Genomic DNA, 24584 nt, shown 5'->3' on the forward strand with positions numbered 1-24584 from the left:
CTCAGCACACCCGAGGCTCCATCCAGCCTCCCTCAGGACACCTGAGGAAGGCCGTATGCAGCTGATACACATAGTGTCTTTTAACTAAAGGTTTATATATGTTTATATAGCTTTTGTTTTATCTTGACTTATTGGAGCCATTTGCCCCATTCCATTATCATTGGAGCGCCCTTCTTTTTCCCACTTAATCAAGCAGTTAATAGTGGGAGAGTTTAGTTCTGACTCTAACAGAATTATGAATGCAGCTCTGTAGTATAACACAATCTATAACCTCTGTATAAAATACATCATGTACTATAATTATAAAATTTGATTAATCACCATGGACCCCCAGCCGCCCCTGCCGCTGCCTCAATAGCACATGCGCAGAGGTATTTATCATAAAGATGATGAGATCGATCACTTCATCTCTGACACATCCAATCAGATTCTTGGAGTCACATAACTTATCACTGACTGTCATTACTAATTAATAACATCTAATTCCCGGCCATTCCAGTAAGAACACTGCCTGACAGTCTGCTAGAGAAGACGTCCCCGGGGGGGCTGATATTTCCACTTGTGGAAACCTGATACTTTAAAAGCAAAAGAGCCAACAATGCTCGCCGATAATCCTTCACCGCCCCGTCATTGTCTGTCGGGAGACTTGAAGTCACGAGACCCCAATATCATGATATCTATACTGTATGCCATCAAGTTGTCGTTCCTTACCTGATTTATTCATCAGATGACATTATCCTCCACCATTGCAGATCTTGCCTTTGCAGACATAGTGGGAAATCTGTTTGTCTATAAAAAAGTATTGGCACCCTATACTTTTTCATATCACACATTTTTTTAAAAGGGAACCTGTCACCAGAAAAAAAAACGCTATTAACCTGCAGATATGGGGTTAATCTGCAGGTTAATAGCGTTATTAACCTGTCGGGCATCAGCACACTGCAGGGAGAAAATTTATTTTATTTTCCCCCGGCAGCATTCTAGTTTCTGTCACTGGGGCGGCGCTGCAGGTTAACAGTGTTTTTTTCTGGTGACAGGTTCCCTTTGGGGGGGGGGGAGTACTTTTTTTAGATGCTACAGTATGTCTTCCTTTTACAGAACGCAGAGCGTGTCACATCTGGGTTTAGAGGACTTCAGACTATTGGCCGTCCTGGGAAGGGGGCACTTTGGAAAGGTGAGTGGCATATATTCGTTTGGGATTTAAAGGGAATCTGTCAGCAGGTTGTTGTCATCTTATATAAGGACAGCGTGATGTAGGGGCTGACACCCTGATTCCAGTGATGTGTCACTTGCTGCTCTTATTGCTGTCATTTTAATACAATCACTGTTTTCACTGCTACAGATCTAGCACAGCTCAGAACATTGAGCGGTGTCAGCATTGTGACCTCTGCTAGATCTACAGCGGAGAAAACAGTGATTGTGTGGAAATGACAGCAAGCAGAGCAGCAAGTGACATTTCTGGAATCAGGGTCTCAGCACCTACATCATGCTGCTCTCAGGTTACATAGGAAAAACCTGGTGATAGATTCACTTTAAAGGGGTTGTCCAGGCTTTGGGATCAATGTGACTGCAGACTTGTGAATCCTCAAAGCGCGAACAGTGTGTGCTGTCCGATGCCAGCGCTGGGAGCATACAGTTGTGTTCAAAAGTTTACATACCCTGGCAGAATTTTTGCTTTCTTGTCCTTTTTTTCAGAGAATATGAATGATAACACATTTTTTCTCCATTCATGGTTAGTGGTTGGGTGAAGCCATTTATTGTCAAACTACTGTGTTTTCTCTTTTTAAATCATAATGACAACCCAAAACATCCAAATGATCCTGATGAAAAGTTCACATACTCCATTTCTTAATACCATGTATTGCCCCCTCTAACATCAATGACAGCTTGAAGTCTTTTGTGGTAGTTGTGGATGAGGTTCTTTATTTTCTCAGATGGTAAAGCTGCCCACTCTTCTTGGCAAAAAGCCTCCAGTTCCTGTAAATTCCTGGGCTGTCTAGCATGAACTGCGCGCCTGAGATCTCCCCAGAGTGGCTCAATGATATTGAGGTCAGGAGACTGAGATGGCCACTCCAGAACCTTCACTTTGTTCTGCTGTAGGATAGACAGGTCGACTTGGCCTTGTGTTTTGGATTGTTGTCATGTTGAAACGTCCAAGTACGTCCCATGTGCAGCGTCCAGGCTGATAATTGCAAATTTTCCGATAATGTGCTGGATTCATCTTTCCTTTAACTTTGACCAAGTTTCCTGTGCCTTTGTAGCTCACACATCCTCAAAAAATTAGCGATCCACCTCCGTGCTTTACAGTAGGAATGGTGTTCCTTTCATCATAGGCCTTGTTGAAGTCTCTCCAAATGTAACATTTATGTTTGTGGCCAAAAAGTTCAATTTTGGTCTCATCACTCCAAATGACCTTGTACCAGAAATTTTTAGGCTTGTCTCCGTGCTGTTTTGCATATTATAGGTGAGATACTTTGTGGCATTTGCGCAGTAATGGCTTTCTTCTGGCGACTCGATCATGCAGCCCATTTTTCTTCAAGTGCCTCCTTATTGTGCATCTTGAAACAGCCACACCGCTAGTTTTCAGAGTCCTATATTTCAGCTGATGCTATTTGTGGGGGGGGTTTCGCATCCCGAACAATTTTCCTGGCAGTTGTGGATGACATTTTTGATGGTCTGCCTGACCGTGGTTTTGTTTTTACAGAGCCCTTGATTTTCCATTTGTTAATCACAGTTTGAACGCTGCTGACTGGCATTATCAATTCCTTGGATATCTTTTTGTATCCCTTTCCTGTTTTATACATTTCAACTACATTTTCCCGTAGATCCATTGACAATTCTTTTGTTTTCCCCATGACTCACAATCCAGAAACGTCAGTGGCTGGATGAAAGATGCAAGAGTCTGTCTGGATCCCAGAAACTCACTCAGCTTTTATGCACACACACTGCAAACAGGTCACAGGTGAGGATGTTACCTTTAGTAGCCATTCAAACCCATTCGTGTCAACTTCTGTGCATGTTATCAGGCCAAAATCACCAGGGTATGAGAACTTTTGATCAAGGTCAATTGGATGTTTTGGGTTATCATTATGATTTAAAAAGAGAAAACACAGTAGTTTGACAATAAATGGCTTCACCCAACCACTAACCATGAGTGGAGAAAAACTTTTGGTGTTCTCATTCATATTCTCTGAAAAAAGGCCAAGAAAGCAAAAATTGTAAACTTTTGAGCGCAACTGTACTTCCGGCCACATTCTGACTAGACCTGTCCAGCCTTGCTCAATTCACTTGTATTGAGCAAGGCTGTGCTAGTCGGCATGTGACCGCATGCATGCAAATCACATACTTGTGGTAACGCTCCTGCCCTCTCCCAGAGCCGGCACCGGAGAATCCTGCATACACCAGAGAATTCTGAAAGCGTGCACGGTGCACACTGTAAGGATTCACAGTCACACTGATCCCAAAGCTTGGAAACCCCTTTTAGGCTGTGCTGAATCTTAAGACTTGAATGTCCACATCTTGGTTGCCTTTTTTTGGACATATAAATCCCTTTGGGTTTTTTTATTAAATGTCTTCTATTCAGGTTCTGTTGTCTGAGTACAAGGAAACTGGAGAATTATATGGAATCAAAGCTCTAAAAAAAGGAGATATCATTGCCAGGGACGAGGTTGAGAGGTTTGTGTGCACATGACAGCTACGTTATAGATTACTTAAAGGGGTCACTTATTTTTCCTAACTTGCTGAGATTTCACCTTTCCCTATTTTCTCCAGCCTCATGTGTGAAAAGCGGGTCTTTGTAGCAGTGAGCGGAGCCTCACACCCGTTCCTGCTCAGTCTTCTGGGATGTTTCCAGACCCCGCAGCACGTCTGCTTTGTCATGGACTTTATGGCTGGAGGAGACCTGATGACTCACATACACACGGAGGTGTTCAGCCAGCAGCGAGCAATGTGAGTATATGTGTGACCGATGGGTGCGCTCATCAAAAAATGCTGGCGTCACCCATCCAGAGCAGATATCTCATGTCTATATCAGGATAGAAAATGAAGGTGAACAAAAACAGAAATAAAAAAAATATTCTACATGTTTATATCACATCAAAAGAACTGGTATATTAAAGGGAATTTGTCAGCAGCTTTTTGCTATGTAATTTTAAAGCAGTATGATATAGGGGCTGAGACCCTGATTCCAGCAATGTGTCATTTACTAGGTTGTTTGTTGCTGTTTCATTAAAATCAGTGTTTTATCAGCAGGAGATTATTGCTACAGGACTAGGTGTCTCGTGCCTCCTGGTCCAATCACCCCCCCACACTGATTGCACACCGTAAGCTGCCAATCAGTGGTGTGGGCGGAGTTATACAGGACCCAGCATTCCGAGCTCTGTTAGATCTGCAGCAGAGAAAGCTATTATTTTATCACTGCTGCTGCACCCAGTAAACTGGACTGGAATCAGGGTCTCTGTCCCTACATAGTAAAAACTTGTTGACAGATCCCCTTTATAGGACCCATCCCATCTAGGACATAATGTCTGATAGATGGGGTCCCTTCTCTTGTACCCTTGTGTTATTTTTTTTTCCATTAATTTATAAAGGGGAGCACTGGAAATTTCTGAGCGCACCCCGGAGCCCTGTTCTCAGTGGGATCCGTATCTAACACCCCTTTCAGAAGATCCCTTTTACTTATTAACCCATGCACTATTTTCCATCTCAGGTTTTATGCAGCGTGTGTACTTCTCGGGCTCCAATTTCTGCACAGTAAGAACATTGTATATAGGTGAGGAGACATTATTAATTATTATATACAAAGGATAAGTAGTGGGTGGTGTAAGGAATGTGTATTTGGTGCTGGCATTGTGTACATTGTGGGGGAATGGATGGGGCATGGCATACAAGGACGAATAAAGCAGATAGATGTACCGGTAGAGTATACAAAGGCCAATATGTCAGAGAATGTGTCATAAGCGGTGCCGCTCATTGGTAAAAAAAAAAGTACCGGCAGATCGGCTCACTCAGCAGTACACGGAGATAGACATGGGAACACTGTCTCTTTAAGTCCGTCACTGGTTTATTATGTGCATAATGGGCATAAACCATAAAGATAAACACGGCCCTTTGGGCAAAACATAAAGACAAAACAAACTGTTATATCACAGTCCATACATATGCGGGGATCCGCCTGCTCAGGATTAGCAAAAACACATGGTTCAGTTTAGCACCAACATGAGCACCTCACTGGAGTAAACGTCTCCAGACACACTGAACAATACCTTAGAAGGCCAACTATGTGAATCCCAAACCACACCCTGGGGTGGAGATATGGAGAACAACCTCCCACCGGCTCTATGGTTGTTCTCAAAACTGAGCCCTTTTAAAATAGCTGCTTAACCCCTCTCAACACTTAGTGTGCTGGAGCAAAACTTCTGGGTTTCACATCACTGAAGCTAATAGCCCATGGGAAGCATATCTCCCCTCCAGTACATTTTAAAAATGAAAAGTCTACAATCACTCTATATGTCAGCAGATTGTGTAATCGTGACGGTGTGCAATGTGCGTACTGTCATGATTCTCCTGTTTTCGCAGCACAAATTTGTGATTTCATGTGATCATGTGTAAAGAATAAGAGTAACAATGTGTCAATGATTAATTAGATTTTACCTGATTACTCATCTACGAATCTTTGATCCTTTTGCAGAGATTTAAAACTGGATAATCTGCTTCTGGACTCAGAAGGATATGTGAAGTTGGCGGATTATGGCCTCTGCAAAGAAGGTTAGTACATGGTCTATGTGCGAGATACATATATATATATTTTTTTTTTTTTTTTCGAATCATGGCTGAAAGTGTTGACACTTTTGAAATTGTTCCAGAAAATGAAGTATTCATCCCAGAAAATTATTGCAATTACACAAGTTTTGTTATACACACGTTTACTTTCTGTGTGTGCATTGAAACAATACAAAAAAAAAGAGAAAAAAAAGGCAAAATGGACATAATTTCACAAAAAAAAATCTAAAAAATGGGTCAAACAAAATTGTTGGCATCTTTCCAAAATTGTAGGTAAACAACTTTGTTTCAAACATGTGATGCTCGTTCAAACTCAACTGTGGCAAGTAACAGGTGTGGGCAATTTGAAAATCACACCTGAAACCAGATAAAAAAGGAAGAAGCTGATTCAATCTGTGCATTGTGTGACTGTGTCTGCCACCAAGCATGGAGAACAGAAATAGGAGATGAGAACTGTCTGAGGACAACAATCTCAAGGTTACAAGTCCATCTCCAGAGAGCTTGATGTTCCTTTGTCCACGGTGCACAACATAATAAAGAAGTTTACAACCCATGGCACTGTAGCTAATCTCGCTGGACGTGGACGACAGAGAGAAACTGATAAAAGGAGGTTACAACGCAGGATAGCCCGGATGGTGGATAAGCAGTCTCAATCAAGTTCCAAAGAAATTCGAGCTGTCCTGCAGGCTCCGGGTGCATCTTAAAACCTGGATGAAGGAGGGTGCAAGGAGAATAAAGGATGAAGGCCGTTTCGTGCCCACTGGCGCTTCAACGAGTCCAAGCACAGTCCAAGACCCTCGAAACATCCATCGTCCTTTGTTCAGCCTGCACCCTCCTGCATCCATGTTATAAGATGTTTAGCTAATAGGAGTTTTCTGGGACTGAGAGCGCCATCTTTCATCCTTCTGCAACTTCATGGAAGCTCTACACGCGGCGCAGCACCCAGAGTTCCCCAGAGTCGCAAGTGTGTGTGGACGATCCTTCATGTGAGGAGCATTACGGATTGCGGATAGTGCCGGTTTTTGCTTTTGTTTTGTATACCAATAACAAACATAACCTAGAATATAAAGAAAATTAGCAAATATCCTATAGGAAGTAAAAAAGTAAATAGTAATAGTATGTATTAATAATATAGGGTATATACTGTATATTTGTACTTATTTACCATATATATTGAGAATAATTGTGTGACCCGACCCTTGGTCCAGTCTATACTAAGAAGCTGTACTTTCCATAGCTGCCTGTAATTCACGTTAATTTCTGTCTGGATCGTCTGAATTTCCTACTTAACAATTTTCAGAATTGAGCGCAACAAAACAAATCAATGACGGAAACATAAAATCCTAGACAATGATAAATCACCTCCTTAATGGACTTCAATTTTTGGTTTGTTTCCAAAAATACTACTTGTCATCAATGGCTTTAATAAGTTATGAGCCACAAAGCTTTTACACCACGTCTTCATGTATCCGGACCCTCATGTTAGGGTACAATAGTGAACATTGGGCCGGTCTGAGCAAAATGAGACCATCATGTACTAATAAGAAGACTCTTAGACTCAAAGGATCATTATGAGCTGTGCTGGAAATACTGGTTGATGGCGATGAGAGATGACAGTATCACAATCCTATCATTCCGCCATATGGGAGCCCTTCTCCCCTGCAGACACGACCACACAATATCCACCATAGGGGTAAAATATACCACAACTACAGCAACTCTGCCTTATTTGTAGTTTGGAAAATCTAAGAAAGAGAAGAGGGAGACAAGACAAGTGGCTCCTGCCGAGAGAGGCCAGGGGCATACATAACATAGAGGGGCCATCATTATACTGCTAAGGGACCCTTGCTTTACATTGCGTCCCTCTGAAGCAATAAATGTACCATCAATTAGGTATATTTATTACTATATAAGTTTTTTTTAATCTGATATATTATCTTTTACAATAATGGTATCAGGGTTGAGTTTAGAACATGCTTGTACAAGCTTTTGGTGTCTCTGGGCCACATTGGAAGAAATATAGTTGCCTTGGGCCGCAGATTAAAAACATGAACACTAATGAAGGCCGACAAGCAAAAAAAGGTCTGTGTATAATTTACTTGATATCCTCCACCACAGATTAGCAAAAAAGAATCCTAATTATGCAGCCATCTGTTCAGAGAGTCTTTTAAAATTATCAAACAGGTCCCAAGTTTGTAACCACTAATATAGAAAACTAGATGGTGGACCGATTCTAACGCATCGGGTATTCTAGAATATGTATGTAGTTTATTTATGAAGATTTTAGAATAATACATTGAATACACAGGATTCGGCCGGCCGCGACCAATTAGCGAAGCGTGGTTCAAATCCCGCGCCAATTCGCTGCTGGACTGCGCCTGTCGCTGATTGTTCGCGGCCGGCCACGTAGTATACAGCAGAGCCACATAGTAAATAACAGCCCACGTAGTAAATAGCACAGCCACGTAGTATATAGCACAGCGGAGTATATAGTACAGCCCACAGAGTATATAGCACAGCCACGTAGTATATAACACAGCCCACAGAGTATATAGCACAGCCACGTAGCATATAACACAGCTCACGTAGTATATAACAGCCCATGCACGCAGTGTATAACACAGCCCACGTCGTGTATAACACAGCCCACGCAGTGTATAACACAGGCCACGTAGTATATAACAGCCCACTCACGCAGTGTATAGCACAGCCCTTGTAGTATATAGCACAGCCCACGTTGTGTATAGCACAGCCACGTAGTATATAACAGCCCACGTAGTGTATAATACAGGCCACATAGTATATAACAGCCCACGTAGTGTATAACACAGCCACATAGTATATAGCACAGCCACGTAGTATATTGCACAGCCATGTAGTATATTGCACAGCCACGTTGTATATTGCACAGCCACGTAGTATGTTGCACAGCCACATAGTATATAGCACAGCCCACATAGTATATAGCACAGCCCACGTAGTATATAGCACAGCCCACGTAGTATATTGCACAGCCACGTAGTATATTGCACAGCCCACGTAGTATATAGCAATGCGGGCATCATATCCCTGTTAAAAAAAAAAAGAATTAAAATAAAAAATTGTTATATACTCACCTTCCGTTGGCCCCCGGATCCAGGCGAAGCGTTTACCGATGCTCTTTGCGTGCTTCGGTCCCAAGAGTGCATTGCGGTCTCACGAGATGATGATGTAGCGGTCTCGCGAGACCACTACGTCATCATCTCGCAAGACCGCAATGCATGGAGCGGTCACCGGAGCGTCGCGAGGAGCGGGAAAGGCCTGTTCTGGATCCGAGGGGCCGAAGGACGGTGAGTATATAACTATTTTTAATTTTTTTTATTATTTTTAACATTAGATCTTTTTACTATTGATGCTGCATAGGCAGCATCAATAGTAAAAAGTTGGTCACACAGGGTTAATAGCAGCGTTAACAGACTGCGTTACACCGCGGCATAACGCGGTCCGTTAACGCTGCCATTAACCCTGTGTGAGTGCTGACTGGAGGGGAGTATGGAGCAGTCATTTTGCCGCCGGACTGTGCCCGTCGCTGATTGGTCGTGGCTGTTTTGCCATGACCAATCAGCGACTTGGGATTTCCGTGATAGACAGACAGACAGAAGGACAGACAGAAAGACAGATTTCTTTTCTTAATTTTGACTCGCATAGTTGTGGTCTACCTATGATGTCAATTACAGGTCTCTCTCATCTTTTTAAGTGGGAGAACTTGCACAATTGGTGGCTGACTAAATACTTTTTTCCCCAATGTACATCACATAGCATACACTGAGACTACTATATACATCACATAGGAGATACCCAGACTGCTGTATACATCAAAGAGCATACAGTGAGGCTGATATACACATCACACAGAATACTCTAAGACTGCTTTACACATTACATAGAATACACTGATACTCCAATATACATCGCAGAAGATACACTGAGACTGCTGTAACTGCTAATCCTGAGACTTCTTAAGGACTTTAGTTGACATTACAGTCATGTGACCATAATGTCATCACAGGTCTTATACTCTGTGGGACTACAGGACCTCCAGTGACATCTTGATGATGTAACTGGTCATGTGACCATGATGTCACCACAGGATCTGTACTGTGCGGAAGCTTAGAAGAACTGAAGAAGAGGGAACTGCTAAGTATTCTACTGTGTGTGTGTATATACTGTATATACACTGCTCAAAAAAATAAAGGGAATGAACGAAATATTCTCAATGAATATTTTGTTCTGTACAAAGTTGAATCTGCTGACAACAAAATCACACAAAAATCATCAATGCAAATCAAATTTATTAACCAATGGAGGCCTGGATTTGGAGTCACATACAAAATTAAAGTGCAATGTAATGTCCTTAAAACAAGTCAAAATGATGCTCAGTATTGTGTGTGGCCTCCACGTGCCTGTATGGCCTACCTACAACGCCTGGGCATGCTCCTGATGAGGCGGCGTATGGTTTTCTGAGGGATCTCCTCCTAGACCTGGACTAAAGCATCCGCCAACTCCTGGACAGTCTGTGGTGCAACGTGACATTGGTGGACGGAGCGAGACATGATGTCCCAGATGTGTTCAGTCGGATTCAGGTCTGGGGAATGGGCGGGCCAGTCCATAGCTTCAATGCCTTCATCTTGCAGGAACTGCTGACACACTCCAGCCACATGAGGTCTGGCATTGTCCTGCATTAGGGGGAACCCAGGGCCAACCTGACCAGCATATGGTTTAAAAAGGGGTCTGAGGATCTCATCTCGGTACCTAATGGCAGTCAGGCTACCTCTGGCAAGGGCATGGAGGTCTGTGCGGCCCTCCAAAGAAATGCCACCCTACACCATTACTGACCCACTGCCAAACCGGTCATGCTGAAGGATGTTGCAGGCAGCAGATTAATTTCCACGGCATCTCCAGACTCTGTCACGTCTGTCACATGTGCTCAGTGTGAACCTGCTTTCATCTGTGAAGAGCACAGGGCGCCAGTGACAAGTTTTTCCCAATCCTGGTGTTCTGTGGCAAATGTCAAGCATCCTGCACGGTGTTGGGTTGTGAGTACAACCCCCACCTGTGGACGTCGGGCCTTCAGACATCCTCATGGAGTCAATTTCTAATCGTTTGTGCAGACACGTGCACATTTGTGGCTTGCTGGAGGTCATTTTTCAGGGCTCTGGCAGTGCTCCTCCTGTTCCTCCTTGCACAAAGGCGGAGGTAGCGGTCCTGCTGCTGGGTTGTTGCCCTCCTATGGCCCCCTCCATGTCTCCTGGTGTACTGGCCTGTCTCCTGGTAGCGCCTCTGGACACTACGCTGACAGACACAGCAAACCATCTTGCCACAGCTCGCATTGATGTGCCATCCTGGATGAGCTGCACCCTGAGCCACTTGTGTGGGTTGTAGAGTCCGTCTCATGCTACCACGAGTGTGAAAGCACAACCAACATTCAAAAGTGACCAAAACATCAGTGTTATGGTTCTCAATGGCAAGAGAACATAGCCCAGCATACATAGGAACTAGCTCTTGGAAGGATGGAAACTTAAACTGACCATGAACTAAACCTGCCGCACAACTAACAGTAGCCGGGTAGCGTAGCCTGCGTTTTATCCCTAGACGCCCAGCGCCGGCCGGAGGACTAACTAATCCTGGCAGAGGAAAATATAGTCCTGGCTCACCTCTAGAGAAATTTCCCCGAAAGGCAGACAGAGGCCCCCACATATATTGGCGGTGATTTAAGATGAAAATGACAAACGTAGTATGAAAATAGGTTTAGCAAAATCGAGGTCCGCTTACTAGATAGCAGGAAGACAGAAAGGGTACTTTCATGGTCAGCTGAAAACCCTATCAATACACCATCCTGAAATTACTTTAAGACTCTAGTATTAACTCATAACATCAGAGTGGCAATTTCAGATCACAAGAGCTTTCCAGACACAGAAACGAAACTGCAGCTGTGAACTGGAACAAAATGCAAAAAACAAACAAGGACAAAAGTCCGACTTAGCTGGAAGTTGTCTGGTAGCAGGAACATGCACAGAAAGGCTTCTGATTACAATGTTGACCGGCATGGAAGTGACAGAGGAGCAAGGTTAAATAGCGACTCCCACATCCTGATGGGAACAGGTGAACAGAGGGGATGATGCACACAAGTTCAATTCCACCAGTGGCCACCGGGGGAGCCCAAAATCCAATTTCACAACAGTACCCCCCCCTCAAGGAGGGGGCACCGAACCCTCACCAGAACCACCAGGGCGATCAGGATGAGCCCTATGAAAGGCACGGACCAGATCGGAGGCATGAACATCAGAGGCAGTCACCCAAGAATTATCCTCCTGACCGTATCCCTTCCATTTGACCAGATACTGGAGTTTCCGTCTGGAAACACGGGAGTCCAAGATTTTTTCCACAACGTACTCCAACTCGCCCTCAACCAACACCAGAGCAGGAGGCTCAATGGAAGGCACAACCGGTACCTCATACCTGCGCAACAATGACCGATGAAAAACATTATGAATAGAAAAAGATGCAGGGAGGTCCAAACGGAAGGACACAGGGTTAAGAATCTCCAATATCTTGTACGGGCCGATGAACCGAGGCTTAAACTTAGGAGAAGAAACCCTCATAGGGACAAAACGAGAAGACAACCACACCAAGTCCCCGACACAAAGCCGAGGACCAACCCGACGCCGGCGGTTGGCAAAAAGCTGAGTCTTCTCCTGGGACAACTTCAAATTGTCCACCACCTGCCCCCAAATCTGATGCAACCTCTCCACCACAGCATCCACTCCAGGACAATCCGAAGATTCCACCTGACCGGAGGAAAATCGAGGATGAAACCCCGAATTACAGAAAAAAGGAGACACCAAGGTGGCAGAGCTGGCCCGATTATTGAGGGCAAACTCCGCTAAAGGCAAAAAAGCAACCCAATCATCCTGATCTGCAGACACAAAACACCTCAAATATGTCTCCAAAGTCTGATTCGTCCGCTCGGTCTGGCCATTAGTCTGAGGATGGAAAGCAGACGAGAAAGACAAATCTATGCCCATCCTAGCACAGAATGCCCGCCAAAATCTAGACACGAATTGGGTTCCTCTGTCAGAAACGATATTCTCCGGAATACCATGCAAACGAACCACATTTTGAAAAAACAGAGGAACCAACTCGGAAGAAGAAGGCAACTTAGGCAGGGGAACCAAATGGACCATCTTAGAGAAACGGTCACACATCACCCAGATGACAGACATCTTCTGAGAAACAGGAAGATCCGAAATAAAATCCATCGAGATGTGCGTCCAAGGCCTCTTCGGGATAGGCAAGGGCAACAACAATCCACTAGCCCGAGAACAACAAGGCTTGGCCCGAGCACAAACGTCACAAGACTGCACAAAGCCTCGTACATCTCGTGACAGGGAAGGCCACCAGAAGGACCTTGCCACCAAATCCCTGGTACCAAAGATTCCAGGATGACCTGCCAACGCAGAAGAATGAACCTCAGAAATTACTTTACTGGTCCAATCATCAGGAACAAACAGTCTACCAGGTGGGCAACGATCAGGTCTATCCGCCTGAAAATCCTGCAAGGCCCGCCGCAGGTCTGGAGAAACGGCAGACAATATCACTCCATCCTTAAGGATACCTGTAGGTTCAGAATTACCAGGGGAGTCAGGCTCAAAACTCCTAGAAAGGGCATCCGCCTTAACATTCTTAGAACCCGGTAGGTATGACACCACAAAATTAAACCGAGAGAAAAACAACGACCAGCGCGCCTGTCTAGGATTCAGGCGTCTGGCGGACTCAAGATAAATTAGATTTTTGTGGTCAGTCAATACCACCACCTGATGTCTAGCCCCCTCAAGCCAATGACGCCACTCCTCAAAAGCCCACTTCATGGCCAAAAGCTCCCGATTCCCAATATCATAATTCCGCTCGGCGGGCGAAAATTTACGAGAAAAAAAAGCACAAGGTTTCATCACGGAGCAGTCGGAACTTCTTTGCGACAAAACCGCCCCAGCTCCGATTTCAGAAGCGTCGACCTCAACCTGAAAAGGAAGAGCAACATCAGGCTGACGCAACACAGGGGCGGAAGAAAAGCGGCGCTTAAGCTCCCGAAAGGCCTCCACAGCAGCAGGGGACCAATCAGCAACATCAGCACCCTTCTTAGTCAAATCAGTCAATGGTTTAACAACATCAGAAAAACCAGCAATAAATCGACGATAAAAGTTAGCAAAGCCCAAAAATTTCTGAAGACTCTTAAGAGAAGAGGGTTGCGTCCAATCACAAATAGCCCGAACCTTGACAGGATCCATCTCGATGGAAGAGGGGGAAAAAATGTATCCCAAGAAGGAAATCTTTTGAACCCCAAAAACGCACTTAGAACCCTTCACACACAAGGAATTAGACCGCAAAACCTGAAAAACCCTCCTGACCTGCTGGACATGAGAGTCCCAGTCATCCGAAAAAATCAGAATATCATCCAGATACACGATCATAAATTTATCCAAATAATCACGGAAAATGTCATGCATAAAGGACTGAAAGACTGAAGGGGCATTTGAAAGGCCAAAAGGCATCACCAAATACTCAAAGTGGCCCTCGGGCGTATTAAATGCGGTTTTCCACTCATCCCCCTGCTTAATTCGCACCAAATTATACGCCCCACGGAGATCTATCTTAGAGAACCACTTGGCCCCCTTTATGCGAGCAAACAAATCAGTCAGCAGTGGCAACGGATATTGATATTTAACCGTGATTTTATTCAAAAGCCGATAATCAATACACGGCCTCAAAGAGCCATCTTTCTTAGACACAAAGAAAAAACCGGCTCCTAAGGGAGATGACGAAGGACGAATATGTCCCTTTTCCAAGGACTCCTTTATATATTCTCGCATAGTAGCATGTTCAGGCACAGACAGATTAAATAAACGACCCTTAGGGTATTTACTACCCGGAATCAAATCTATGGCACAATCGCACTCCCGGTGCGGAGGTAATGAACCAAGCTTAGGTTCTTCAAAAACGTCACGATAGTCAGACAAGAATTCAGGAATCTCAGAGGGAATAGATGACGAAATGGAAACCAAAGGTACGTCCCCATGCATCCCCTTACATCCCCAGCTTAACACAGACATAGCGTTCCAGTCGAGGACTGGGTTATGAGATTGCAGCCATGGCAATCCAAGCACCAACATATCATGTAGATTATACAGCACAAGAAAGCGAATAATCTCCTGATGATCCGGATTAATTCGCATAGTTACTTGTGTCCAGTATTGTGGTTTATTACTAGCCAATGGGGTGGAGTCAATCCCCTTCAGAGGTATAGGAGTTTCAAGAGGCTCTAAATCATACCCACAGCGTTTGGCAAAGGACCAATCCATAAGACTCAAAGCGGCGCCAGAGTCGACATAGGCATCCGCGGTAATAGATGATAAAGAACAAATCAGGGTCACAGATAGAATAAACTTAGACTGAAAAGTGCCAATTGAAACTGACTTATCAAGCTTCTTAGTACGCTTAGAGCATGCTGATATAACATGAGTTGAATCACCACAATAAAAGCACAACCCATTTTTTCGTCTAAAATTCTGCCGTTCGCTTCTGGACAGAATTCTATCACATTGCATATTCTCTGGCGTCTTCTCAGTAGACACCGCCAAATGGTGCACAGGTTTGCGCTCCCGCAGACGTCTATCGATCTGGATAGCCATTGTCATGGACTCATTCAGACCCGCAGGCACAGGGAACCCCACCATAACATCCTTAACGGCATAAGAGAGACCCTCTCTGAAATTCGCCGCCAGGGCGCACTCATTCCACTGAGTAAGCACAGACCATTTACGGAATTTTTGGCAGTATATTTCAACTTCATCTTGCCCCTGAGATAGGGACATCAAGGCTTTTTCCGCCTGAAGCTCTAAATGAGGTTCCTCATAAAGCAACCCCAAGGCCAGAAAAAACGCATCCACATTGAGCAACGCAGGATCCCCTGGAGCCAATGCAAAAGCCCAATCTTGAGGGTCGCCCCGGAGCAAGGAAATCACAATCCTGACCTGCTGAGCAGGATCTCCAGCAGAGCGAGATTTCAGGGACAAAAACAACTTGCAATTATTTTTGAAATTTTGAAAGCAAGATCTATTCCCCGAGAAAAATTCAGGCAAAGGAATTCTAGGTTCAGATATAGGAACATGAACAACAAAATCTTGTAAATTTTGAACTTTCGTGGTGAGATTATTCAAACCTGCAGCTAAACTCTGAATATCCATTTTAAACAGGTGAACACAGAGCCATTCCAGGATTAGAAGGAGAGAGAGAGAGGAAGGCTGCAATATAGGCAGACTTGCAAGTGATTCAATTGAAAGCACACTCAGAACTGAAGGAAAAAAAAAAAAAAAATTTTTTTTAGCAGACTTCTTTTTTCTCTCCTTTCTCTGCCAATTAATTTAACCCTTTGTGGGCCGGTCAAACTGTTATGGTTCTCAATGGCAAGAGAACATAGCCCAGCATACATAGGAACTAGCTCTTGGAAGGATGGAAACTTAAACTGACCATGAACTAAACCTGCCGCACAACTAACAGTAGCCGGGTAGCGTAGCCTGCGTTTTATCCCTAGACGCCCAGCGCCGGCCGGAGGACTAACTAATCCTGGCAGAGGAAAATATAGTCCTGGCTCACCTCTAGAGAAATTTCCCCGAAAGGCAGACAGAGGCCCCCACATATATTGGCGGTGATTTAAGATGAAAATGACAAACGTAGTATGAAAATAGGTTTAGCAAAATCGAGGTCCGCTTACTAGATAGCAGGAAGACAGAAAGGGTACTTTCATGGTCAGCTGAAAACCCTATCAATACACCATCCTGAAATTACTTTAAGACTCTAGTATTAACTCATAACATCAGAGTGGCAATTTCAGATCACAAGAGCTTTCCAGACACAGAAACGAAACTGCAGCTGTGAACTGGAACAAAATGCAAAAAACAAACAAGGACAAAAGTCCGACTTAGCTGGAAGTTGTCTGGTAGCAGGAACATGCACAGAAAGGCTTCTGATTACAATGTTGACCGGCATGGAAGTGACAGAGGAGCAAGGTTAAATAGCGACTCCCACATCCTGATGGGAACAGGTGAACAGAGGGGATGATGCACACAAGTTCAATTCCACCAGTGGCCACCGGGGGAGCCCAAAATCCAATTTCACAACACATCAGCCAGAAAGCATTGGTGCTGAGATGTGGTCTGTGGTCCCCACCTGCAGTACCACTCCTTTATTGAGGGGTCTTGATAATTGCCAATAATTTCCATCTGTTGTCTATTCCATTTGCACAACATCATATGAAATTGATTGTCAATCAGTGTTGTTTCCTAAGTGGACAGTTTCATTTCACAGAGGTTTGATTTACTTGGAGTTATATTCAGTTGATTAAGTGTTCACGTTATTTTTTTTTGAGCAGTGTATATATATATATATATATACATACCTGTGCATGCAAGTGTCTATATGTATACAGTATATGTGAATGCATGTCTCTGTATGTATGTGCTTGCGTGTATGCATCTGTATGTATGTGCATGCATGTTTCTGTATGTAATGTAACAATGCGATCTGAGGTATTATAGGAACCAATTCTTTTTAAAGTCGGACTGGTTCATTGCAGTCCTCATAAAACACATCACAGCAAACTCAAATACAGCCCTTGTCTGGCTCAAAGTACAACATAAAGCATAAAGTCCATACATTAGTGCTGGTTAGCCCGCCTGGCTTAGAGTCCAGCTTCTTAGTCCTTTAGCAAAGGTATTCAATTCAAGAGATCTGCACACCTCCATACACACTGGTATGTGTGAGATAAACAGCTTTCAAGAGCTGAAGATATGGCGAGCAGCAGTCTTTCCCAAATCATCAGCTGCTCACAATCAAACTGTCATGACCGAATAACCCCTTTTAGTCCAATATGTACTAAACATTGCTTCAAGTTTATCTCCCAAACACTAGGTGTCCGACAGCCACCTTACAGTATATATGTGCATGCATGTGTCTGTATGTATGTGGCTGTATATACCAGTATGTAGATGGCTGTATCTGTACATATGTGCGCGCGTGCATGCATGTGTCCGTATTTATGTGCATGAATGTATGCGCCTTTGCATGCATGTCTATGCATGCGTCTGTATGTATCTGCTCCATGCATGCATGTATCTGTATGTGCTCCATTTATGCATAAATCTGTATGTATGTGATCCGTGCATGCATATATCTGCTCTTTATATACATCTGTGTGTGTATGTGCTTGGTGCTTACATGTGTGTGTGCGCTATATGTATACACATACAGTATGTACATATGTGTGTTGTAATATACAATGCTTGTGTCACACAACGTGCAGTAATCCTCTATACAAATACAATCCCCTTCATAAGAAATAGCATATATAACCCATAGAGTCCAAATAAGAGGTATGGGATCCAAAATTTCAAAAACAGTATCAAAATGTATTAAGAGATAATATATAAACACTGATGTACCTAGATAGGTAACCACAATATATAGTATACAAATAGTAGTAGACAGAAAACAGAAACAAAACAATAAAAAACTATATAACTGTATACCCACACTACTACCAAAAAGATGCGGCTTCGCCAGGATCTCCTGACGAAGTGGCGTCTTTTTGGCTGTGAAACGCGCATTGAGGCTGTTCAATACCCCTTTCTGTCCTCACTGTGCAACATGTCTACACAGGTAACAAATAGCTTTAGCAATTGTTATAGCATATTGACATGTTGTACAGTATATATACTCTGTATATGTATTCATGGTTGCATGGTGAGTGTGCATAGTTTATAGGTAGAGATGGGTGACCGCAGCAGCAGTAAAGTTCATCGTCTGTACCGAACACCTACTGTTCGGGCACAGACACCGAACACGGACTTCACCAGGAAGTCCGTGTTACTGTTCGAGTTTGGCACCCCAAACATCGAGTGTTTGTCAAGCTGTCATGTGCATAGTTATATTGTAAATGAATACACAGCCAGAATAAAGTCCTTTAATTGAAAGAATGATACAGACTCCTTTAATGAATCTACATTGAACCATACTCATGTCATCGCCCATTCCATTGAAGCCATCATTTCCTGTAATAAAACAAAAATAAAAAACAACCATATCCCTCACCTGTCCGCCGTTCTGTCCCACACCACAATCTATGTCTGGGGATAGACAGTTTTTAACCTGGACGGTGCCAAGATGCTACCGTCCAGGCTGAGAACCACCGATAAATGAGTTGCTGCGAACGCAGCATCAGTGACTAATAGTGACGTCATTGATGTTACCTCTGGTCACTGAGGCTGCGTTCCCAGCCAGCCCCTGAACTGCGGTGACCTCGGTGAGATCCCCGCTAGCACCGTGAGAAAAAGGATCACGGTGCAGCGTTGAGTTCACCGCAGTTCACGGGGTGAGATTTCTCAGAGTGAACTACGGTGAACTCTTTCAGCTCAGCGCTGCACCGTAAGACTTTCTTACTGTGCTAGCGGGGATTTCACCCAGCGGGGAAGTCCAAGGTCAAATGCTAGGAGGGTATATCATAGACAAAGGGAAAAAGACAAACGGATAGTCAAAGCAAAGCCCGGGTTAGGAAACCAAATTCAGAGTGCATCAAAGCAAAAGGGGTAATACAAATGGGTAGTCAAAAAGGCAAATCCAAGGTCTGACAACAAAGATCTGAATATCAGAATACAGAGCAAACACACCACTGAGTTTAAAGCAACAACTGGCAATGTCTGATAATAGCCAACCAGCTAAATAGACAGGTAATCACCCAGAACGGGTGACACCTGGAGAACCTTGCAGGCCCTGCCAGATTGGGCAGCTGGGCTGTCAATCACAGTACCGACAGTACCTGATCCTATAGGGTGACTGAGCTGTCACTCACAGCGTGGTGTAATCATGACACTTGTGCTGGATCCTCCACAGTGAAAGACACTCTTTGTACTTTTTGGCCCTAAGAGGATCACCATGTATTATTCAGGAAAAGAAGCTAAAAAGTATGCAAGCTTTCTAGATCTTTATACAGTGCTACATTCAAGAATGACCATAAAGCACAATAATTAACCGCTCCAACATTTGTCTTCTCCTAACAAACCTCTACTACTCCTTCATTGCATCTGTAAAAGTGACATTTATTTGCTGTTTCCAAGTTCTGGTTGCTGTTGGGTATAGCCACAACTCATGTCCTCCATATATTGGATTCAGTAAGATCACAGTTGCTCGCCTGTAATTATTTCATGTATACAAATAATTGGTCAAATGCGGCCCTTTTTATTTAATGCAATACATTTGTTGAATTTACATATGATTGACCACATTGTGTGAAAATGTTTGGAAGGCTTGGGATGAGGGTAATGATGGCAAAAATGGCTGTGATGACTTACGACAGATAGGTCCTCTTAAGAATTTTCAATAAGCATGGCCTACAAAATGAAAAAAAACAAACAGATTTTGTGCAACATCTAACCTTTGTTTATATATATATGTGTATATGTATATATTAGGAATGGGTCCCTCAGATCGCACCTCCACCTTCTGTGGAACACCTGAGTTTTTGGCCCCTGAAGTCCTGACAGATGCCTCCTACACTCGAGCAGTGGACTGGTGGGGCTTTGGAGTTCTTATCTACGAGATGATGGTCGGAGAGGTAAGACTGACTTCTGTCATCCATGTAATGATGAAGAATTGGTTAATAATTGTGGTCTATGAGGTCATGGGTGGATAGGTAAGACACTTTTGGAAATATTGACTTAGGTATGGGTTCTTTAGACATCCACAGCATTTAAAAATAAATAAATGATTTAACAATATGTGAGATGGAAACTGTAAACTTTAATTAATGGAGGTAATATATAGATGTTGTCTATGACTTGGATATGCTGGATATATAGAAATGGCCAAGAATTATTTTTATTTTTATGGAGAATGTTGTGTCGGGTTGTCTTATGGATGTTGGCCAGAAATGGAATAAGGATGTGGTTAGTATTAGATATTTCTCACACTTTTACAATGTATTTATACAGCCATGTTTTGAGCCCATAATAGATTCACACATTTTTTGACTAAAACATGAGTGGATCCCATAAAATTTTTTGAAAAAAATACTTAGATCCAACAAAGACCATGGATACGGCTCTTGTAAGGGCGTTAGATGAAGAAATGACGATGCAGCGTTCTCATATTCATTGATGTGAAGCATTATACTTACCGTATATCTGCAGACCATTGGTCTAGAAGTTAATTAATAAAATAGAGGCCATCAGTGTAGGATAATCAGGATGACTAATAGCCTTTAAGAATTTTCACTAACGGCTCATACAGACCTTATAGCAATACAATGTAGTGGAACAAAATGCCAAATAGACATTTCATGGAGGTAATGTTAGAAAAATTTCTAATAAAGGAATTAACCTCAAGACTCATGGGGTATGTAATAGATTTATGTAAAATGAGAATCCATCAGATTTTTATTTCCCTTTTAAAAAAAAACAGCATGAGAAAAAACATAGAGAACATAGTAAAAACATAGCACATAGAGGAAAAAATAGAAAATGGAAAAAAAATCATAAAAAAACTGAAAAGTGTAGACAAGATTTAAAAAAAAAAAAAAAATGAAAAAAAAAAAGGTAAAGAACTTTGAAAAAAAAACAGGAAAACAGATTAAAAAGAACACAGGAAAAAAACATAGAAAGCATAGATAGTAAAAATACTTGGAACATAGAAAAAAAAATAAAAAAACAGGAAAAGACTTAATAAAACATGAAATATCACAAAAAAATAGAACATAGAAAAAAACATAGAGAACATAGTAAAACATAGAACATAGAAAAAAAATAGAAAAAAACATACAAGAGTATAGAAAGGACAGAACAAAACATAAAAAAAAACATAAAAAAGGTAAAAAGAACAGAAAGAAAACAGAAGAGCATAGAGTAGGTAAAACAGAACATTGAAAAAACTAAACAGAAAACATAAACATACATAGAACATAGAAAAAATTCCAAAAAGAAACAAAACAGAAAAAAAAATGAAAGATGAGATAAGCATAGAAAAGAAATAGAGAGAACAAGAAAAAAAATAGAACATGGAAAACAATTCAGAGAACATAGTAAAAACAGACGAAAGAAGAAAAAAATAGATAAATGTAGACAAAATGAAAAGTAAAAACATGGAACAGAAGAACATAAAGAATAGAAGTACCAACATGAGGACTGTGTTGCTATCAGTGAGTGGCGCTGCAGATTGGACACAAACACTGGTGTATATATTGTATTTAGGTTTTGTGTTGTTCTCCCCTCAAACTATTGTAAAAAAAAGTCAGGACAATACAAAAAGAGTATAATTTCTGGACAATTTTTCGGACAATAGGTTTAGAGGAGAAAAATGAGTAAGCTGTGTAAGCCTTGCCTATCTCCACTGTTTATAACTCTGTTGATCATTTTGGGAATAAATCAATCTGAAATAGGTGACTAGAATGATTTCAAGTCCATAAGATCTGCAGTGAGAGAGGTGCTCCTACATTTTTTTGCAAAACAAAAAAAGAATAAAAAAAAAACTACAGTAAATGTGGAGACAAGAGGAAGAGCATAGCCACTCTCTCTCCAAGATGGTGTCACCATTGTTGCACCTCACAACTTGTGAGAGATCATGTTCCAAACACCAAGGACCTGATCCATTATTTCATCTGCGCTTTTTTTGTCTAGTTTTTGGTGTATTTTTCCTGTTTTTAATTTCTTATTTTAATATGTGTCTTTATTAAAGTCTATTTTATATTGTGTGCTGACCTGTTGTTGCTTTCTCTTGTATATAAATGCATGTATGTATGTAAGTATATATATATATATATATATATATATATATATATATATATATATATATATATATATATATATATATATATATATATATATATACAGCTCTGGCAAAAATTAAGAGACCACCACATCAAAACCCTGTCATGGGCAGCCCAATCTTCAGTCCTGAACCCCATTGAAAACCTCTGGAATGTAATCAAGAGGATGATGGATAGTAATGGAGAAGTAGTGGAAAGCATGCCAAGACACATGAAAGCTGTGATTAAAAATCATGGTTATTCCACAAAATATTGATTTCTGAACTTTTCCTGAGTTAAAACATTAGTATTGTTGTTTCTAAATGATTATGAACTTGTTTTCTTTGCATTATTTGAGGTCTGAAAGCACGGTTTGTTTGTTTTTTATTTTGACCATTTCTCCTTTTCGTAAAAAAAATACAAAGTTTATTGCTTGGAAATTCAGAGACGTTGTCAGAAGTTTATAGAATAAATGAACAATTTACATTTTACTCAAAAATATGCCTATAAAGAGAAAAATCAGACAAACTGAACATTTTGCAGTGGTCTCTTAATTTTTGCCAGAGCTGTATATTTGCCATTCTAGGCAGGCAATGGGGTTTCCAGATGTTTTTGGATAATATACCAACTTTTAAAAATTCACAAAATTTTTGCACAAATCTTCCCCAGTTCAGGCCCTTTCCAAATTTTTTTTGTGTAGTTCTGTTAATTTTTTGACACATTTTGCAATATTTTGGCAGAACATGAGATTTTTTTGCTCTGTGATGGCACACAAAAAATTAGGACCACTTTTTTAAATTTGAGCAAAACAAAAGATTCAAAGTGAATAAAAACACAAATGAAAGATCAAACCCTCAGGCTACGTCCCCACAGTCAGTAATCGGCAGCGTTTTGGGCGCAGCACATGTCCGCTGCGTCCAAAGCGCTGTCGGGCTTTTGAACACAGGTGATTCCGCATGTGATCATTGAACCGTGTGGAATCACCGCGCCTTATACATTGTACGGGTGATATTTATCTTGTGAGGACAGAGCGTCTCTGCAGGATAAATTGACATGCTGCGGTCTGGAAAGACGCACCGCATGTTCATCTCCGCGGGTGATCCGTCAGTGCACGCATAGTGGAGATGGGATTTCTTGAAATCCTATCCACTAGGCTGTAACACCTTGACGCTGCGGGTTGGACGCTGTGGATGTACGCAGGGTCCAACCCGCAGCGTTTAGTGACCGTGGGAACAAACCCTTATAGTTAGAAGTACGTTTTTACTTTATGTTTGATGCATTAAGATAAAACTGCATAGAGTCTTTCCGCAGTGTCGGTGTGTGCAGTATATCATCACTATTAACCTGCGTCTTCTCTGTCTCAGTCTCCGTTCCCAGGAGATGAGGAGGAGGAGGTATTTGACAGTATTGTTAATGATGAAGTCCGGTATCCTCGATTCCTCTCAGCTGAAGCCATCGCAATCATGAGGAGGGTAAGGGCAATGTCTGAACAATCACCAGATGCAGGAGTAGCCATCTTCTTTCCATATCAGGTCGTCATATTGTGCAAAATTAGAGTTGTGTTTGGCCAGAATGAGCAGATGTGAAAACCTTCTATAGCTTCGGCTGTGAGTAGCTGCTAACCTTGTGATTCTTCCTTTTTTTTCGTGTGTCTGTGAACAGCTGCTGCGCAGAAACCCAGAGAGGCGCCTGGGCTCGGGAGAGCGCGATGCAGAAGATGTGAAAAAACAGCCATTCTTTAAAGTAAGTAGTATATATACACCATGGGGGGATTTAATAATTCTCTAACAAAACTGTCTTTTCAGGTAACTGTTCAGATTATGTTTTATCCGTTTGTATACATAAAGAATAACACTGCTTCTGGTCATTATATTACTTGTTTTGTATCCCGAATTTTCCACCAGTTTTCCCCATTGCT

General features: G+C 42.2%; 1 protein-coding gene across 1 annotated transcript in view; it reads left to right on the plus strand.

Moving 5' to 3' along the window:
• LOC143774871 (serine/threonine-protein kinase N1-like) overlaps nucleotides 1–24584 on the plus strand; it is a 108720-nt gene that overhangs the window by 82634 nt on the left and 1502 nt on the right. The window contains 8 exon segments of the mRNA XM_077262645.1: nucleotides 1099–1174; nucleotides 3584–3675; nucleotides 3772–3948; nucleotides 4709–4771; nucleotides 5690–5766; nucleotides 20340–20482; nucleotides 24031–24138; nucleotides 24329–24409. Coding sequence (XP_077118760.1) covers nucleotides 1099–1174; nucleotides 3584–3675; nucleotides 3772–3948; nucleotides 4709–4771; nucleotides 5690–5766; nucleotides 20340–20482; nucleotides 24031–24138; nucleotides 24329–24409 — 817 coding nt within the window.

Source organism: Ranitomeya variabilis, chromosome 5 (genome assembly GCF_051348905.1).
Source record: "Ranitomeya variabilis isolate aRanVar5 chromosome 5, aRanVar5.hap1, whole genome shotgun sequence".
Classification (NCBI taxonomy): domain Eukaryota; kingdom Metazoa; phylum Chordata; class Amphibia; order Anura; family Dendrobatidae; genus Ranitomeya; species Ranitomeya variabilis.